Consider the following 16,894-nt stretch of genomic DNA (forward strand, 5'->3'; position numbering starts at 1 on the left):
GAGAGCCGTTGAGATGTTAAGCTCCTTCCCTGCTGAAATGAAAGAGCATTTGCTTTTAGGTTTTTAAAACCACACTCATTTTCCAGAGAATAACAATATGTGTGCAGGGGCAACTGACGTGGCAATTTGTTGCAAAAATTCTGTTGCAACTAGTAACAAATAAGCTGGAGAGGGCATTTCAGCTGAACAAAATCTTAGCAGTTAGGATGAAATTAGCATAAAGTTAGGATAAAATCTTTTTCAAAAGACACTTGCTATTGCTGGAGCAAAGAGATTATTGGAAGTCTGTCCACCATGATGGGCCAAAAATTTGCTGTCTTGCTCATCTGCTGTTTTAATTGGCAAACTAGTACATCTGAATTACTATGAAAATGGTCTGTTGTTAATTTTTTTCCAAAACTTTTTCAAAACTTTTTAACAAAATAAGTTTTAGAATATGCTTTATAGTGATTTGTAAATTTAACTTGTGATGCTTAGGGTACATTGGGAATTTTTTGTAAAATACCTATGTTACTGGAGAGGAAAAAGAAAATCTTCAAAATTTGCTTTCTGAGGATGAGGACTGCAGGTTAAACTTGTCCGAAGAAACATTAGTGTTAAAAGTATGTAAGTTTTTGTGTGTATCCATGAGGTTTTTAAGTAGTGTATTTATTCTCATCAACATTTAGAAAAACAAAGAAAGATGCTCATATTTTGGATGTGACATCTGTTTTTGAGCACAGCAACAAATGTTTTGATATTCACAAACAGAAGTACCTGCTCTTAGTATGTTGGGAGGCTGGGGTTTGAATCACTTCTATAGCTGTAGTTTGGATTTAGGCATATTCACTTGTGCTGTGACAGCTGTGACTGCAGATTACTTCCTCAGTCCCCTCTTGGAAGGGGCTGCATTTGTATCCCAGGTTTCCTTGGATGCATCCTCTTTTCTGGTGCAATTGTCAGATTTTGGCCATTTGTCCAGCGCTGCTGAATGCGCAGCAGTTCAGATGCAGGAGTCACTCTGGGTTGCTAGATGTCCAGAAAACATCTGCTGAGCATCTGCAGATCAACCGTACAGCTCAAGCACAGGGAATTCAGTGCATCTGGGACGTAGCTGAGCTGCTGTATGCAGCCAGGGTGGCAGACATGGGAAATTCAACACCTCTTGGTGCCTCAGGGGACACTTCATGAGTTGGTCAGCTGTATGGGGTGTGTGTAGGAGCTGTGATGCCTTCCAGATATCGCATCAGTGTGCAGAAGCTGGAGCTTATTTCTGTCAGGAAATCCTGATGATGTTATTCAAACCTGCTGAGCATTTTGCAGCCCCTTCTGACTACACTGGGAACTGTGAAGATGTGTGGCATTTCAGGAAATCAGGCTGAGTGTTTGCCTGAGGATAGTTTAGGAACCTTCCTTCAAACATGCATTTTGAAAACCTTGGCATTACATATTACTGCATGAGTCATGTTTCAAGCACTGTTATGGCTTCTGCTGCAACATAATGTAATGTAGCCAGATCCATACACTACGCTTCGAATTGCATCATAGATGTTTTACAAGTATGGTTAAGTCAGCCAAGGAATGCAGTCATTTTGTATTGCTGACGTATCATGTATGTCCTTTTAATTGTTTTTGACATACTACTGTAGAGAACTTGCCACGTTCTTATGAAATCATGAAAAATGAAATAATCTGTATTATCATTTGAATGCCACACGTCAGCCACAGAAGCTAAAGGCTTATGATGCTATAGTGGAGAGTAGCAGGATGGTCATAAAAAAGGAAGAAGCCGTTTCCAAGAAGTAACCTGAGAAAAGCATTTAGAAAGGTCATCTTTACAATCAGTGTCCAGATCGCTAGGTTCAGTCTTGCAGTGTGGCACTTGTAAGCATTCCACATAATTCTTCTTATTGTTTCTAGCATGGTGGGCAAGGAGCTATGACACACGTGTAAGGTGCATTATAATGTTAAACCCCTCTTCCCTTTTGCTTTTTAAAATCTGGTCTTCTTTCCAGTCTCTTCTTTTGCTGCTGCTTACCATATTCAACTGAGGAGATTGTGTTTGAGTCTGTTTCTGCAGAATCTCAGTATGTAAATTTAAATCTGACCTTTTCTGTTTTATTTTATCCTAGTTTATCCATGCCCACTTTTTAGTGTCAGATTTCGTAAGCCTTTGTTTGGAGAGACTGGACACACGATTATGAACCTTCTTGCAGTAAGTGCTGAGGCTGAGTTTGCACGTTCCATCGCTGTGAATGGATAAATGTGGGGAGAACCGTACTCCTCTTGCACATAGTAGCTGGCATGCTTAGAGGGTGACAAGAGGAGATAGTGGGCATTTGGGTGAATTTACCCGCTGTTACTGATACTGGATGTTAGCTTTCAACAACATAGTGAATTGTAAAAAAGTACCCAAATCAACATCCAAAACCTGGCCACCTGAGAATGTTTGGATCTTGAAACAAGTGCATTAGTTGCTCAGATTCCTTCCTCAGAAGTGCTAGGTCATCACAGTGTGCAGTCACAGCTCTCTGATTAGACAGCGCTTCAACTGAAGTGATTAGCTCTTCCTACTTTGCTAATATTTTCAATATAGAAAATTCTCTTTGATGCATGACTTAATCTCAGTGCTAGAAAACTAATAACTATCCGGTAATGTAACAGAACACAGAGAGCAGATTTTCTTACATGCAGTGATGACATTCAAGGCTGGAGAATATTAATTTTCAGAATTAAAATCAGTGAAATGGCTAACAGTCACGATGATGTTTTTTCATTTGTGTACTTCGATTATGTAGCTTACAAGCTGTGATGTCTCCCTCCCTCCCTGCCTTTCAGTCACCGATTACAATTATTTTAATGGGCTAACTAGTAGTCACTAGGATAGTTATGAAACCTACACTGTTAATGATGATCATCATGCCTAACTTTCAAAAACTTGTTTTAATTACTAGGACTTCAGAAATTACCAGTACACGCTGCCTGTGGTCCAAGGTTTAGTGGTTGATATGGAAGTCAGAAAAACCAGCATCAAAATTCCTAGCAACAGATACAATGAGGTAATGCTTGTAAGAAGTACATTTGTGTACAATTTCTTTGTGGTTGGAGTACCTGGGATCTAAAGGAATTGTATTTTATTCACTGCCACTAGGGAAAACTGCCTCAAAAGCAAATGATAAATGCATGACGTGCACATGTTTTGAGACTGAGTGAGGGTGGCTCCACAGAAAGAATGCAATTCAATGTAGTATTCATTAAACTCTTAAAATCTTTTTCTTCAGTTTTTTAACTGTTTATATGACCTTTAGAGGTCCCTTCCAACCCAAACTATTCTATGATTCTATGATTCTATATATAAAGTGTAATTGTAAATAATAGAAAATACTGGTTTGATTTGAAGAAATAAGTTGACAAACTTTACACTTGAGGTAAACTAGGATTTACTAAATAAATAACTAACTAGGATAAACTAAAATTGCATTAGCTTTTCTCACCTGTGTTGTGTGTGCATACTTGAAGCATTTATTAGTATTTTCTGGGTTGCTGTTTATTTTATGTAAAATTTCTCTCAACATTTAAATTTTATACTTGATTTCTGATGTGAGAAAATCAATCAGCATCTTTAGGATTTAGAGCTGTTCAGAAAGCTGGGTGAGAAGATACTTGAACAATAATGAAACAGCAACGGAGAAGGTGATTGATTTCATGTTCTCTCTGAAGAGGAGGGGATAACTTGGTATTTTGAAACCAATCAGCAGTTGGGGTGAGAGCAAACCTCCTGGGCAAAATGGTATTTGTAAACATTCTTGTGATATCAAAGCAGAATACAGCTTTATCTCAAGAGAGAACTTCCCTGCAAGAAGCATTTGAGTAAAATAATAGTGAGAGTAAAGAAATAAATTTAAAAAAGGAAAAAGTGTTCTTATGTGAAGTTTGAAAAAGCTGAAACTGATGAAGCAAGAAGACAAAGGGTCTGTTTTAAGGTGTATTAATTCCTGATGCAGTTGTGAGAAAATGGAAAAGGTCAGCAAAGTTTGCATAAATTAAATACAGATTGGCACACAAGATGCAGTTTTGTAAGTGTTAGCTGTGCCTGGCGTTTGCAAGTGTGTTAGCTTCAGTTCTGTATTAGACATCATTGCACTAAGCTGGACTGTGAGGAAGTCCCTGTGTTACACAACTTAGCAAAATCTCTGCATCGTGTTTGGGTTCTTTTTCCAGTGTGAAGCACCGATTCAGCTTTTTAAATGGAGAAAGTGTTACTTATTTAACATTATTGCCTGCAATCCACTTGAAAGATTGAATTACCAGCGATTTTTCATCTGAGTATAGTTTGAATTAAGATTAATTAAACCACAAGACCTTTACATTTTTCTCATGTAAAGCAGTATTTAATTAGAAGAGAATGTCACTCAAACTATCTAGAAAGTGAAAAACTTGTTTTAAATATCATGGACGGATTAAATGTGGAGAATTCAGACTGTAATTAACAAATTAAATATTAATATATAGTTTTATTAAATACATATTTTTATCTTCAAAATTACTTTAATTTTCTACAACTTCTAGTGATACTTAGTTGTCTGTTTAGTCCCTCAGCACAGGTGACTCTCATTTTTTAATCAGTTGCCTTGTTACAAAGTACAGTTGCCATGTCCAGTTGTTTCTTGTTATGCTAACAGCAATGACTGGGCTCCATAAAGATGGCTGCTGTTGAGCATGTTTCTGGAGCATGACATGATAAACCAGATAATGAAATACACTGTTGTCTGATGCAAAATCTTAATTAAGTTTCCTCCCCAAACATTACACCTGTGCACATTTGTCAATAGTGAGCATCAGCTAACGTTCCTGATGCTATAATTAAGGTTTGATGTTAGACTGAGAGAGACAAATGTGTTGTGTGTAGCGTGCATGCTTATCAGCTAGAGGAAGCAGAGGATAGGAGTATGAGTGCTGTTAAGAGATGTCAAATAATGCAGCATTTGCCTTCTCATCAGGATTGTCACTGGTGTGCGTGTGTGTGTGTGTGTAATTTAATTTGCCTTTCTTTCTTTTAAGCAAACATATAATTTTTGGTTTTGGAACAAATTCCAGAGATAGATGACTCCCTCAGTTTTCTTTTGGATCAAAAATCTCGTAGTCTGAGCCTCCATGAAGAGGAAGAGAGGAGAAAAGGAAAGAAGCTGTATAATTTACAAGAATATTTTGTCAAGGCACGTAACTAGGTGTATGTTAGATGATAATCAGCCAAACTGAAATGCAGATATATCGCAAACGTTTTGGATGCTTTTTGGAGGCCTGCTTTGCAGAGAATTAAAAATATTTCTGGATGTTTATGACTCAGATCTTTTTTAAAGTCTTCAAATTGGGAACACTGATCCCAATTTCACCAATTCATGCAGGTGAAACACAGAGACACTAAAGCTTTGGTGTCCGGTCATGGCAGAACCAGGATTAAATGGCACAAGTCTGAGTGCCAGTCTAGCACTGAACTGTGGAGGCAGCGTTTATGATTTATGTCATAAGTAACTGTAGTTGTGTAAACAAGGCAGATATTTCCTCCCAATGTTTTTCTAATTTTTTTTCCTCTGAATTTATTTTTTTAAAACAGCTAGAGATAACAGCTTTTGCAAGCTATGTAGCTCAGCTATCCCTTATACCATTTATCTTAATTACATAAAAGGTGGCATTTTAAAGCACCTAGACGTTAAAAGACCTGAACCCTCTTTTCAAAAGCAGTTTATGGTTCTGAGTGCTAAAATCTGACATGAGAACATGAACACTGTTGAGAAGCTTGCTCTGTCCGATTAAACTGTTCCAAGAATCACCTATTTATGGTAGTGCTTGATGAACAGAGTAGAAATGGTCAACATTTTATTTGCAGATGATGAAAGCCATGAACAAATCCAACGAGCATGTTCTAGCAGGGGGAGCGTGCTTCAATGAGAAAGCAGACTCGCATCTGGTGTGCGTTCAGAATGATGATGGGAATTACCAGACGCAGGCCATCAGCATCCATAATCAGCCGAGGAAGGGTGAGAACGGGAGTTCACGAGGAGGCCGTTCCCTCCCGGTGCTCTGCATGACTTCTTTGCCGTTTGTGTTACCGTTCCAGCATGTGGCTTTGTGAATCGGTCAGAACTGGGTTTGTCTGCATTTCACGGAGTTTCTGTTAGACATTCAGAGAAAATAATTCTGACTGCTGGCATTACTGAATGGGCAGCTTTGTGAGTTAGACATGCAGCACAAGGAATAGTAGTAACATGTTGCTCTATCTGCCCTTTACCCCCTTGGTGTTTTACTCCCCTTGCAGAATCTATGATCTCAGATGTCAGGGGGCACACTGTGCCGTTTGCATCCTGTGTACAGTCCACATCACGCTTCTCTAGGTCAATGGTGCTGTTCTGAATTTGTCTGAGAGGTGTTCTAGCAACTTTGTAGATCAAGCAGACATAAAATAAAGCACATAACAGCTTGTTCCCTTGTAAATAGGGTAATACTGCTTGCACAATACAGCTCAGAACTTGAGGTGCTCCAGAGGTCACAGTGCTGGCTTAGGCAACATCTCTGCATTAATAATGAGAGCTGTCTTTGGCATTATTGGAGACTACAGGTGATGTTGTGGTTGCCTGTGCTTGACCTATACTATGTGAAAGGAGGAAGATTACATTTAGTATGAGAGAAAGGTAAATAGGAATAACCAACAACAGCAGCATTTTAATAATGTATCTTCAAGAAACTCCTTGTGTTCACCTCATTTAGACCATCTAATTTCCAGGCTTTATTTTTGTTAGAGTAAGCTGAAAGGTTGTGCTGAGCATTTAAATGTTGTGGTTTTGGGGAAAATTTCTGGCAAAGACTTATGCTATCTCCAAATGAGAACAAGCAAGACAGAGACCAACTTTTATGTTTTGCCAGTATCACCAGTCACTCCAGTGGGTATACTGGCATGGGATGTCACTCAGGACTGATGGTCTTATCTGACTTCTGTCATTTTACATATGGGACAAGAAGAGGAATTTCCAGCAGGGATTTCATGATGCTTAGTGGTAATTTAAGCGAATTTTACTTTAAATCAGGTGGCTTTGAGCTGCGGCCTTGCCAGTGGGTTGGTGTTACAGTGTGATCTGTAAACAGCTCGCTCACAATCTTTGCCAGCTGTGTGGGAACATTTAGAAGTTAATTATGTACTTAGTTACCCTAAATTAGTAGTCCTGAAACTTAGAGGTGTATATGGGGAGAGGGAGCGTGATGAAATATGAGCATTCATTAAGGTTGACAAAAACTGTTGTCCAGTTTAGAAAATAACTGGGTGATTTGCCCTTCCATATCCAAGCCTGTGATGTGCATTAAAGTCACCATAATTCTAAGCAGCACTTGTCCTGATTCAGATTAATCACCTCTCTGGATGATAGACCTGTGATACCTGATTCTTGTGTAAGGCATTGTTTTGACGAAAGCCTCACTAAATCACTCCTGTTGTTGTTGTTGCAGTGACTGGTGCCAGCTTCTTTGTGTTCAGTGGAGCTTTAAAATCCTCTTCAGGCTACCTTGCCAAATCCAGTTTAATTCAGGGAAGGGCTTAGTCTCTCAGGCCATTCCCTGCTATGAATAGTTAACCCTCTTAACACGGCTCAGCTCTGTAGTTATCAGGGTTTTGCTGTTATGCCTTGGGCATTTGAATCATGCTGCTGCTTCAGCTTTATCCTCCATTTTAGCCAAAAAAAACCCTGTTTCCTTTAATGAGGAGGAACTTGTCCAGACGCTGTAGAACAGGGACACAAGAAAATGAGGGCAAGATGAGAAATACCTGGCTTGTGAGCTGGTGATCAGTTTACTGGTTTGGGTTGAATGAGGAAATTGTGAGCCTAAGAAGTACGGAATGTGTAATCCACCAACCAGGAGAGGAAGCTCTGCTAAACTTACTCTGTTCCCAAATAGCTCTGCATTATGCAAGATTAGGAATGTGCATTGTATGTATGCTTGTGTGTGGGCAGATGAGAACGGGACAGGTCGAGATTGTTGACCTGGTACCGCTCTGATTTGGTTTGTTCTTCTTTTACTAGTTGTCATCTCACAGAAATAAATGCTGTGTAGACTGGATTGAAAGCCGTTATTGCCTGTTAGCTGAGCTACAGAACTTTGTAGTCTAACCTCACTGCAGATGTGACAGTGCAGACAGTAGTGTTTTAAGTGTGGTCCTTACAGTTCGTGAGTGCGGTATGCAAGAAGCCCATGCGTGCAGTCAGTTAGCACAGCTCCACTGACGAGCAGGAACTCCTTAAGCTGCGCCAACTCGAGAGCTTGCAGCTGTATGAGCGTGCAGTCCATGGGTGAGCGGTCACCCAGGGCAGAAAAGCAGCCATCTCACTGTAAGTCAGTATATGTAGGTCATTGTACTATTTTCTGTGTCTAAATTGGTGGTTTAGTGCAAGACAGAGGTACAGGTGGATTCAGGCAAGGAGTCTGTACATTGGGGAAGTGTATCATTCCTAAGTTATTTCTGAAGTAATTTAGACTGATCCAATCCAAATTCTGTATCTTTTGCCACTGTCAGGCAAACATTGGCTCCCAAAAACTCTGTCACCGCTGGAGTGCTGCTTCCAGTGCCAACAGAGGTGATAGCTGAATGGCGGGGGGTCACACGGGGTTTCTAAGGGTTGCCTAGAGCAGATGTCAAGTTTTGAGACAAACTAACTTTACTTGGTAGATGGACTTCATGTTATCCTTGTGAGTCAACGCTCATCAGTGCTATGTTTTAGGAATCTGAAAGTTCACAAATGGTCTTATGTAGCGTTGCTGCCTATGACTCTTAAAATAGATGTTTAACCTTTCTGTTGCAAAAAGAGGAAGGATGTTTATTTCTTTTTTTTATATAGGCTCTGCTCAGTGTGGCTTATCTTGGCTTATGAGGATTTCTTGGTTCCCTAGATGGAGTAATGGTCCAGATAACTGCTGAGAGCATGGACTCTTTGAGGCAGGCCTTGAGAGAGATGAAAGACTTCACCATCACCTGTGGCAAAGTAGATGCTGACGATCCTCAGGAACACGTTCATATTCAGTGGGTAGAAGATGATAAAAACTTTAGTAAGGGGTAAGTAGAGGAGCAATTGCTTGACATTGAATGGTGACTAACTGTATTTGTTAAAAATTTGAATTGATCTTACAAGGTGCATGAATCTTCAAATCAATAGGAATTACAAGTCTGTGCCTCTATGTTGAGTGATAAGATGCAATTAAATGTAATGAAAATGGAATCAAGATACCAGAGCTTTGGGGCATTGATTTAGAAAGTTGTCAATGCTACGGACTTTTTGCCATTGCTAATATCCAGTTATTGGCAACCACTAGTCTGTCTCCAACACTCAGTGCTGAACCCTGCAATATTGTGGTCACTTTGCTCTCGTGGTGCTTAGTTTGCAGTAAGTAGTGCTGGAGATAAAATTGCTGAACATCAACAGCATATTTGGACTCTTGATAGTTAAGCCAAAAGAAGGGTGTATACGACAGCTTAAGTATTTACGGCAGTAAACTGCTGTTGTGATGGGTACAATGTTTAAGGACTCAGCATCTAGAAAGAAGGATGTTTCTGTAGTTTCAGGCTCTCCAGGTCAGTCTTAGGTTCTGTAATTAAATTCTGGGATGTGTAAGTAGTGTTTCAGGTATTGGTGGCCTACTCTGAGGTTACAAATGAATAAAAATCTAACCTGTATGAAATGCCTCATTGCTGTGTTAGCACCTTATGACATCTCAGCTCCGGTGTGAAGCTTTGTTGAAAACCTTCAGGAAGGTCCTTCCTGCACCTGGTTTGTGCTTATTGACCAGGGTGGGTGTCAGGGGTAGGAGCTGCAGGGGACAGCAGGGAGCATGCTGCCTCTCGGCTCTTCCCTCCTGCACAGCCCCGTAGGAGCCCATTCCAGAAAGGCCGCTCATGATGAAGCGCCAGGCCCAGCGCCACCATCACAATTAGCAGTTGCATTCAAGATCACTGGTTTGGGCACTGGGAGAAGCCTTTAGGTTCCCTTCTGAGGCTAATTTTGGCCTATGCCCCATTAAGCCGATGTAGTAAGTTGCGGTGTAGTAGCAGTTCAAATTGCAGGACACTCAGTTATGAAAAAACCTGCAGCGAGGCAGTTGGAGGTTCAGGTGTAGCCGAGGAGCTGCCCTTTGATCCTGATGTAGTTCTCTTTTGCAGTGCTCTCTGTTCAGCTCATGTCTTCCACTAAGTCGGAACTTACCCTTTTCCCTCCCTTATACAGTGTTGTAAGCCCTATTGATGGCAAATCAATGGAGTCTATAACAAGCGTGAAGATATTTCACGGCTCAGAGTACAAGGCAAACGGAAAGGTCATTCGGTGGACTGAGGTAAGTCAGTCACATTGAGCTGCGTGTAAACCAACACTTGACATTTGGGGATTGCAACTACAGCCTAGGCTTCCTTCGACCTGCTCTCCCTACTCACCAAAATTAGAGCAGCATATGCTTCAGAACAAACCTGTCTTACTTTTCCTACCTGCAAGGAAAAATGCAGTACGGCACCGTGCAGAATAAAATCTCCTATCACTGATGCGCAGCTCGGGCTGCTATCACAGCCAGCCCCTACAGCCTACTCTGCCTTGGCCACCTCTTCTCACGTATGGTTGTTGAACATAGGGGGAACCAGAAAAATACTGGCTTACTGTGTTACCCAAGGTAACAGTTGGTTTCATCGGCATTAGTGTTAAAAACTACCTTCTTAAATGGAGAAAAATTTTAATTATCGTTTTTAAAAAATGTTACTTTGAGCCACTTTCTCTAAAATACTGCAAGTTAAAATGAAATCACTTGCGGAAGCTGCTTGTATAGCTGATGTTAGCTGTGACTCTGCCAGCACACAAACGCTAGTGTTGAAGATTTCTTCGAGTGTTTCACTTATCCTGCCCAGGAAGAACGCAGTTAATCACTCTGCAGCTTGCCACCTTAGTATCCTTTTTTCTCAGGTCAGCTGGGCTCAACAGAGATGAGTTCAGTGACAACAATAGCACAAATCTTTAGGCTGGGATGGCTTCTACTAACACTGAATTTTCTGAAATTAACATCTGTTTAAAAGCAGTTTTTTTAATTAAAAACTATGTGCAATACATAGTGAATTTCCATAATGAGGCTTTTGACCAGAACTGAAAGGTTTTTGAGAACACAGCTATTTAAATCTTTCTTTTGAAGTTTTTTTTATTTTTTCCCCCCCTAACGTGGCTTGTCTTCAGGGTGTTTTGCTGGTCTTCCCTGAGCAGCCCTTCTTTAAGTCTTCATTTGTAAAAAGTTTAAATGGCATCTCAGTAACTGTATTTTCTAGAAAAGCCAAGTGTTGTGTCTTGTGTTAACTCTTTCCTTCAGGTGTTTTTCCTGGAAAATGATGAGCAACATAATGGTCTGAGTGACCCAGCCGATCACAGCAGATTGACTGAAAACGTGGCAAAGGCTTTCTGTTTAGCTCTCTGTCCTCATCTTAAATTGTTGAAAGAAGATGGGATGACTAAGCTAGGTCTGCGTGTTACACTTGACTCGGATCAAGTAAGTTGTGAATAGTTTTGGTTTAACTGGGGGGTCGTTCCCTTGTTCGTTCCCCAAAAAGGGAATACAACACTTCAGCCATTCTCTTGGTTAAAGAAGTAGCAATATCAGATGCTAATCTAGTGGTGCTGACTGTTGTTGGGTGGTTTGGGCCATCTGTTAAAATTGGAAAGCTAGTGCCTAGCCTGAATTACCACCAGGCTTGACCCCCATATGCCACTAGCAGCACCTGCTCTGTAATCAGAGACCTGTGACCAGCCCTGCCACGTGCTCAGAGAAGACTCTAAACTGGCCTTTTCACCAGAAGTTAAAGGCAGGGGTGTATTAAACGTGTTCTTGGGCAAGCGTAAAACATTGTTCACAAGCATGGCTGTTCTTGAAAGATCACACTGCATATGAGGCAGAGAAACAGATGGCAGGTCCCCTCGAGTGCTCTACAGCAAAAGCTACAAGCAGAGATAAGGGTCGCTTGGCAAGACAGCTGGCCTTGCCTGGGAGCGGACATGTTCTTAGCGTCAACCAGCTTTTAAATACTGCACGACTTAATCTGATTAATCTGATAATGCAGGGTGCGGTGCCTGCTGATCTGAAAGATCTGCTTTGACAAAGCGGTAGAAAAAAAGAGGCTACTTTTGTCTAGGCAGCCACTGGGAACATAGAGAAGAACAAAAACAAGTGGAAAAGCTGCTTTAGTGCCTGCTCCATCCTGTTCAAGTGCCCGACTTCCCCGGGCAGAGACCACAGCACCTCACACAGCTTACCCTCCTGCACAGCGCTTCCCTTTTACTGCCCACTGCATCACAGCCTCGTGTCCTGTTCTCTGTAAAACCCACTCTTACTTTGTATTTTTTAGGTTGGTTATCAAGCTGGGAGTAATGGACAGCCACTGCCCTCTCAATACATGAATGACCTGGACAGTGCCTTAGTTCCAGTGATTCATGGAGGGGCATGTCAGTTGAGTGAGGGGCCAGTCATAATGGAGCTCATCTTTTATATTCTGGAAAACATCTCATAAGAGGACTTCATTTTCTGTTCAGACCTGTTCCAGCAGCAGTTGTATCTGAATCATTTGCACTTTAAAACTGGAAAATTAAGCTTTTGTTAACACTATTGGGGGAGGGGGGGGGAGGAGGGAGGGACAGTTGTTCCATAATTCTAAATCTTCTATGCATTGTCAACAAACAGAGGATCAGGGCAGCTTCTATACTACAACATGGCTATGCTATCCTTGCAGCTAATACACTTCTGTTACTGTTTAGAAAAATGCTCATGTTTAAAGACTTACAGTCATGTACTCTAAATGCTCAAACGGGTGCAAAGATCACTGGGGCATAAATAAAAAGTGAAACTCCAATCTTGTACTGTTTGTAGACGGACATGTAACAAACAACAATCAAGACCTCCATTCTGACCTCATCATAATGCTGTTTGTGGTTATTCTGTCAACATTAAAAAGTAACGTTTACATTCTTTTGACCAGATTATTGGTTGAAATACATTTGGAGCAGCCCTTGAGAGATACAGAAGGATTACCTAGCCATAACTACATTTGTATATGCGTCCAAACGAGCAGAAGGGCAGGCATCTCTCTGAAAGCGGTATTATGTAAACTGCAGTTTTGTGTGTGTAATAGGCTAGTTTACTTTTTTTCCTCTATTTACTATAAAAACCCGTCACCTGGGCAGAGTTCTATAATCTCCTAGAAGAACTCCGCTATTCTGTACTTTGTTTACAAATCTGTGTGAAGCAGAGGAAATATTAGCCCTAAAGTGCAGTTATATCTCATTCCTCTTCCCCAGTAGGTTCTGCTTTTTAAAGAAAAGTAACACCCAGGGCAGCTTTAAGTCTCCTCCTTGCTGTATGCTGTAGTGTAACGCTAGTGTCATGTAATACAAGACAGCTTGCACTTCATATTAGCAGCACCATGTAAAAGCTTACCTGTGATAAAAGTATAGAGTGGCTGTTTTTGCATGTTCTGCTGAAAAAGGCTTTCTGGTCAGCTCTGAACACTCGCACTTGGCCCAGTGCTCTCGGTCTCACCTGAGAGGGCTTTAGTAAGGAAAGCAGCTGCTCGCATCTGCCACGACATTGTGAAGCTGGAATTGAGAAGCAGCCAGAGGAAATGTGCTTTCACATTCTTATTGTCTCCATGGAAAGCTGCTAACCAGTGGAAAGAGCTGAAAGCGGGAGAAGGGGTTTGGTTTGTTTAGCCATAGCCATGCACAGCAGCTGGTTTGAGTCCCTCCCAGGAAGGGGGGCGAAGGTTTCTCCTTCTGTCTATACAGAAAATTAATTTGCGAAGAGAGGGGCTAATAGATGGTGAACACAGTATCTCAGACATTGCATCGCCCCTACTCGCAGTCAGTTCTGGTGGATGCAGCGGGGATTATTTTGGTGTTGCTGTATGTGAGTAACACAGGCATCCTTTCAAAGATAAAGGGAAGTGCAAGGCCGCTGTGAGACTGGTGCTGTACCTTTTAAACAAATACACGGCATTAGACGGGCAAAGGAAAAGGTAACCGTACACGTAGCAATGTATTTTATGTAAAGACAGCACAGTATATGTACAGAGTGCGTTTGTGAATAAACGGCTACCGCTTTTTAAAAAAAAGCAAAGTCTGACAAACCCAATACTGCAGATTACAGCTGTCACCACCCAACACTCGGAGAAGGCAGGCCAGAGAACTGGGGTCCAACTCCAGAAATAAAAGCAAGAGGTAGCACACTACTACACTGGAAAGGGTAAGCGTTACATCAAAGTGAAACCTTACCTCTGGCATTTGGGAAAAGGTGGCTGGCTTAGGGCGACTTAATGTTTCACGATGGACAAACTTTAAGCTATTACACAATCACTAGCCTTCCTCTGTTGCAGCGGAGCAGGACTAAGGGTGCTTTCAGACTCCCCTCTGCACGCTGTTCTTGCGCACTTTGGGACACGGCGCAGCACTACATGGTGTAGGCAAGATTCAGTATCTGGAAAAGCGTTCCATAAAGTAAGTAATAACCTTCCTTCTAGAGCCTGCACTCCAGCTTTGCCACAGCAGCGGCTTTCCAGTTACTTTAGTTGCATTGTTACGCTTAATGATGCAGTAAAAGAGGTGAAAAATCTTTCTCTTCTCTTCCTTTGCCCCAAAAGTCTTTTAGGTTTGGATTATGTTTGTGCAAAACACTATCAACGGGTGACTGACATGTTTGCTTCAACCATAGCCTTTTAAATGACCTTAATTACCATGTTGTTAAGAAATGAGTACTTGTTTTAGAAAAAAATTGTACTTTTAAAATTCAGTTAGTTAACACTGCAAAAAACGGCATATTATATTTTTATTTTCAACATGTAGTTTTGTATATTAAATTTATTGAAATTAAAAACTAAACACTGTATTGTCTTCATCTGCTCAGGAAGACAGAGGCAGCGCTGCCTTACTTGTCTGGACTCTTTTCTGTCTATAAACTTGCCCTACCTAAATAGCTGGCGCAGGAGCGCTCCGACTCCCCAGTGCAGGCACATCCTCTCCTTCGAGATCAGTCGTTTCTGTTAGCTCACAGAGATTTAAAAACACAAACATATTTGGTACCATTTTTTGTGTGCTGCTGATCAAAAGCATTCCTGAAAATAGTCATAATCCGGTTTTCTATGTGACAAAGAGTGGCTATTTTCCCCATCACCTGAAAGAACTGTAAAGCCTATTTTTGTAAAAATACAAGGAACATTTGGGAAGCAGCAGAGTTTAGTGTACTGTTCCCCCCCCCCGCCTTTTTTAAATTAAAAAAAGAAAAAGAAAAGAAAAAGGATGAAGGCACAGTACCCGGGCTGCACTGAACAAGCAGTGCAGCAAGCATGGCAGACAACTGGTAGCCAGAACAAAAATGTAGATCTGTAAACACCTGCTGCTAAGAAGTCTTGCATTCTTTCCTTCTGAAAGGCAACGTCCCATTGAACTTCACGTTGCAATGGCATGCATAGAGGAGGGACGCACCGCTGCTAGATTGCTGCCCGAGTTCTCTCTCCTCTATTTTAGGAAACAAAAAAAAAAAAACCCAGAGGCCTTGATAAAAGAGAGAACAGAAAAAGCAGTAGCAGACTGTTCACTGTACCACGTTGGCTGCTCCTACACTTGAAAAAATGAATTCTAGTAAAGTCTTACCTGTGACTGGACTAAAAAGTTTTTGCACTGCCTCAGGGAATTTGTAAGGGGCTAAACTTTTCACACACCACTATGCATAGTTAATGTAACATTCATCCTGGTGCTACATTAGTAGTCCCACATTAAGGCAATTCTGTCTATTTTGTGTAGACTAGTAACAAGCCCCTGCAGCAGCAAACTTCCAGAGCCTTACATTTGCCTTAAAGTTATTAATAAGCATTATGGCTGTTATCAAAATAGACATTAGGTTCAGTAGTGCATTCGTTTAACATCTTTGGTGCTTGCGGCTAGCAGCATCTTTCTACATACGTTCATCCCACATCTTTTAACATTCCAATGGATCTGGGGAAAAAAAAAACAACAACAAAAACACCAACAAAATTACTCGATGCAGTACTCAACAGATGTTCACAATTCAAGGTCATGTTATATGTAAAATGCTGACGTGAATTTTCTGATGGTCAACTAGAAAAATCAATGGAGCAATATTACTAAGCTCTAGTGATGGAAAACGCTTAGGTGTCCAGTCACGGCACAAGGCCAAGCTGGTACTTCAGATACGGCCATCAAACGTGTCCCTCACAGCCAAACTGTGAAGCTCGGGGGCAGCTTACTGACCTCTTTGGCTGTGAGGAAGAAATCACTAGGCAAACAGTCCCTTTGGTGCTACAAATTCAGACCCATGTATTGAAACAAGACCTCTCGATCTGTAAAGTCTAACACAATTTGGAAGCAAAGGTGTGGCAAACAGGTGATGCCACTGTGAAGCTGATGAACATTAGCTTAACTGCCATTTATAAATGCAAAGCAAAACACTATGCTAAGGAGGAGGGAGCACAGAGACTTCAGGAGCTCAAGCAAAGGAAGGAGGATTACTTATTAGAAACCGTATTTATGCATCATCTGTTCTCCATGAGAAAAGGTGAGGTTTGTTCCATGCTCGTATAGCAAGGTCATGGTCCGAGAGGAGGGCTCTACATGCCGTCACGGTACAATAAATACCTGCTCGGAAGGGATCAACACGGCCATACCCCTGCCAATGACACCCTATGACTGCAGGCAATTTGCACACGCACCGAAGGGAGAACTGACCGTCCCTAGCGAGTCAGCGTCCTCTCTCTGGTTTTGTGAACATAAGCTGTGGGAGAAGCGAGGACTTAAGTTTCAGGATATCCGTGATTGTGTCCAACTAATCTGAATTTCTTTCAAACAACACC

The 16,894-nt window shown here is 41.3% G+C and overlaps 2 protein-coding genes across 2 annotated transcripts in view; one reads left to right on the forward strand and one right to left on the reverse strand.

Annotated features, from left to right (window-relative positions):
• Positions 1 to 15,374, forward strand: part of ZFYVE9 (zinc finger, FYVE domain containing 9) — a 47,120-nt gene extending 31,746 nt beyond the window's left edge. Inside the window, exons 11-18 of the mRNA XM_009320181.1 lie at positions 2,112 to 2,194; positions 2,934 to 3,038; positions 5,867 to 6,017; positions 7,477 to 7,555; positions 8,912 to 9,076; positions 10,242 to 10,347; positions 11,356 to 11,532; positions 12,386 to 15,374. Coding sequence (XP_009318456.1) covers positions 2,112 to 2,194; positions 2,934 to 3,038; positions 5,867 to 6,017; positions 7,477 to 7,555; positions 8,912 to 9,076; positions 10,242 to 10,347; positions 11,356 to 11,532; positions 12,386 to 12,547 — 1,028 coding nt within the window. The 3' untranslated portion in view covers positions 12,548 to 15,374. The remainder of the gene's footprint in view (positions 1 to 2,111; positions 2,195 to 2,933; positions 3,039 to 5,866; positions 6,018 to 7,476; positions 7,556 to 8,911; positions 9,077 to 10,241; positions 10,348 to 11,355; positions 11,533 to 12,385) is intronic.
• The window catches only part of CC2D1B (coiled-coil and C2 domain containing 1B), a 36,364-nt gene continuing 33,526 nt past the window's right edge, over positions 14,057 to 16,894 (reverse strand). The window contains exon 24 of the mRNA XM_009320180.1: positions 14,057 to 16,019. The gene's annotated coding sequence lies outside the window, so the exon portion shown is untranslated. The remainder of the gene's footprint in view (positions 16,020 to 16,894) is intronic.

The sequence above is a fragment of the Pygoscelis adeliae genome, unplaced genomic scaffold (genome assembly GCF_000699105.1).
Source record: "Pygoscelis adeliae isolate BGI_AS28 unplaced genomic scaffold, ASM69910v1 Scaffold393, whole genome shotgun sequence".
In the NCBI taxonomy this organism is placed as follows: domain Eukaryota; kingdom Metazoa; phylum Chordata; class Aves; order Sphenisciformes; family Spheniscidae; genus Pygoscelis; species Pygoscelis adeliae.